The following is a 1,751-nucleotide window of genomic DNA, read 5'->3' as shown; positions in this document are numbered from 1 at the left end:
CACTGGCAGTGGGAGTACAAGCTGACAGAGACTTCTGTATTAACAGGGTTTCAAAGTGGAACACGAGGACGGGTTCCCTGTCCCCCTCTCACGTCTGCACGGCAAGGCTGAATTATAAAAACCCTGCATGTAATTGCCCTGAACCTGAAGACCCACTCAGCCAGCACCAACCAGGGCTCCCCAGTTGGAGTTTAAGGAAAATCTGCTAGAAAATCAAAAGGCTGTCAGTGTGATACAGAAGAATGGTCTGTGGGAAAAGGCTTTGATTTTACTGAAAGAACTTTCTCCTAACCTGTCACTGATCTTTTCTCCTTGAACAGGCCCCCATGGCCAGACGCAGCAAATGTCCAACAGCAGCTCCATCAGCCACTTCCTCCTGCTGACATTGGCAGACATGCGGCAGCTGCAGCTCCTGCACTTCTGCCTCTTCCTGGGCATCTCCCTGGCTGCCCTCCTGGGCAACGGCCTCGTCATCAGCGCCGTAGCCTGCGGCCACCACCTGCACAGCCCCATGTTCTTCTTCCTGCTCAACCTGGCCCTCAGCGACCTGGGCTCCATCCTCACCACTGTCCCCAAAGCCATGCACAATTCCCTCTGGGACACCAGGACCATCTCCTATGAAGGATGTGCTGCACAGGTGTTTCTGTTTGTCTTTTTCATTTCAGCAGAGGTTTCCCTCCTGACCATCATGTGCTATGACCGCTACGTGTCCATCTGCAAACCCCTGCACTACGGGACCCTCCTGGGCAGCAGAGCTTGTGCCCACATGGCAGCAGCTGCCTGGGCCAGTGCCTTTCTCAATGCTCTGCTGAACACAGCCAATACATTTTCCCTGCCCCTGTGCCATGGCAATGCCCTGGGCCAGTTCTTCTGTGAAATCCCACACATCCTCAAGCTCTCCTGCTCACACTCCAAACTCAGGGAACTTGGGCTTCTTTTGTTTTCCATCTGTTTATGTCTTGGTTGTTTTGTGTTCACGGTTTTCTCCTACGTGCAGATCTTCAGGGCTGTGCTGAGGATCCCCTCGGAGCAGGGACGGCACAAAGCCTTTTCCACCTGCCTCCCTCACCTGGCTGTGGTCTCCCTGTTCCTCAGCACTGGCACATTTGCCTACCTGAAGCCCCCCTCCATCTCCTCCCCATCCCTGGATCTGGCATTGTCAGTTCTGTACTCGGTGGTGCCTCCAGCCCTGAACCCCCTCATCTACAGCCTGAGGAACCAGGAGCTCAAGGATGCCCTGAGGAAAATGATGAGTAGATGCTTTTCAGGAGCAACAAACTGCCTGTTTTCTTGGCCATAATTTTCAGAATGGAACTCATGACAGGCTCAAAAGGCCTTCCCAGGTCTTTGGTAGTGTTCAATGGGTTTTTCTGTCAGAAAATTATCCCCAGTGAAATTTTTTTAATCACCCCCATCTAATTCACTGTCTGCCTCTTGAATTTTATCCAGAAGCTCTGTAAACCAGGATTTACTGTATTGCTACATTTCAAGAAAATAAACTACCTTGCAGTGCTTGTTTTTCCTGGGATCCCATCTTTGTAACCTGCATGAAGTTAGAGGCGAGAAGGGGAAAAGAGTCCCAGCACAGCTACACTGCCAGGGAGCAGCAGTGCTTGGTCCTTTCAGTGCTGCTCTTCCCAGCTCCAGCCTCTCCTTCCCAGCCCTTCTGTGGCTGTAAGGCCGCAGTGCTCTGGCACATTGGTCACTGTCCTGCTGCGTGTCCCTGCTGTGACCGCAGGCAGGGACTGGCC

General features: G+C 52.7%; 1 protein-coding gene across 1 annotated transcript; it reads left to right on the top strand.

The window, feature by feature from the left end:
* The first annotated feature begins 328 nt into the window (after positions 1-328).
* On the top strand, positions 329-1,485 carry LOC136304130 (olfactory receptor 14J1-like). The gene has a single exon (XM_066207780.1). It carries the CDS (start codon positions 344-346, stop codon positions 1,298-1,300), a length of 957 nt encoding a protein of 318 aa, XP_066063877.1. The 5' UTR covers positions 329-343; the 3' UTR covers positions 1,301-1,485.
* The last annotated feature ends 266 nt before the right edge of the window (positions 1,486-1,751 follow it).

This window comes from Chamaea fasciata, unplaced genomic scaffold (assembly GCF_029207755.1).
Source record: "Chamaea fasciata isolate MVZ Bird 193981 ecotype frontalis unplaced genomic scaffold, bChaFas1.0.hap1 SCAF_51, whole genome shotgun sequence".
Lineage (NCBI taxonomy): Eukaryota > Metazoa > Chordata > Aves > Passeriformes > Sylviidae > Chamaea > Chamaea fasciata.
This window is presented reverse-complemented; position numbering and strand designations above follow the sequence as displayed.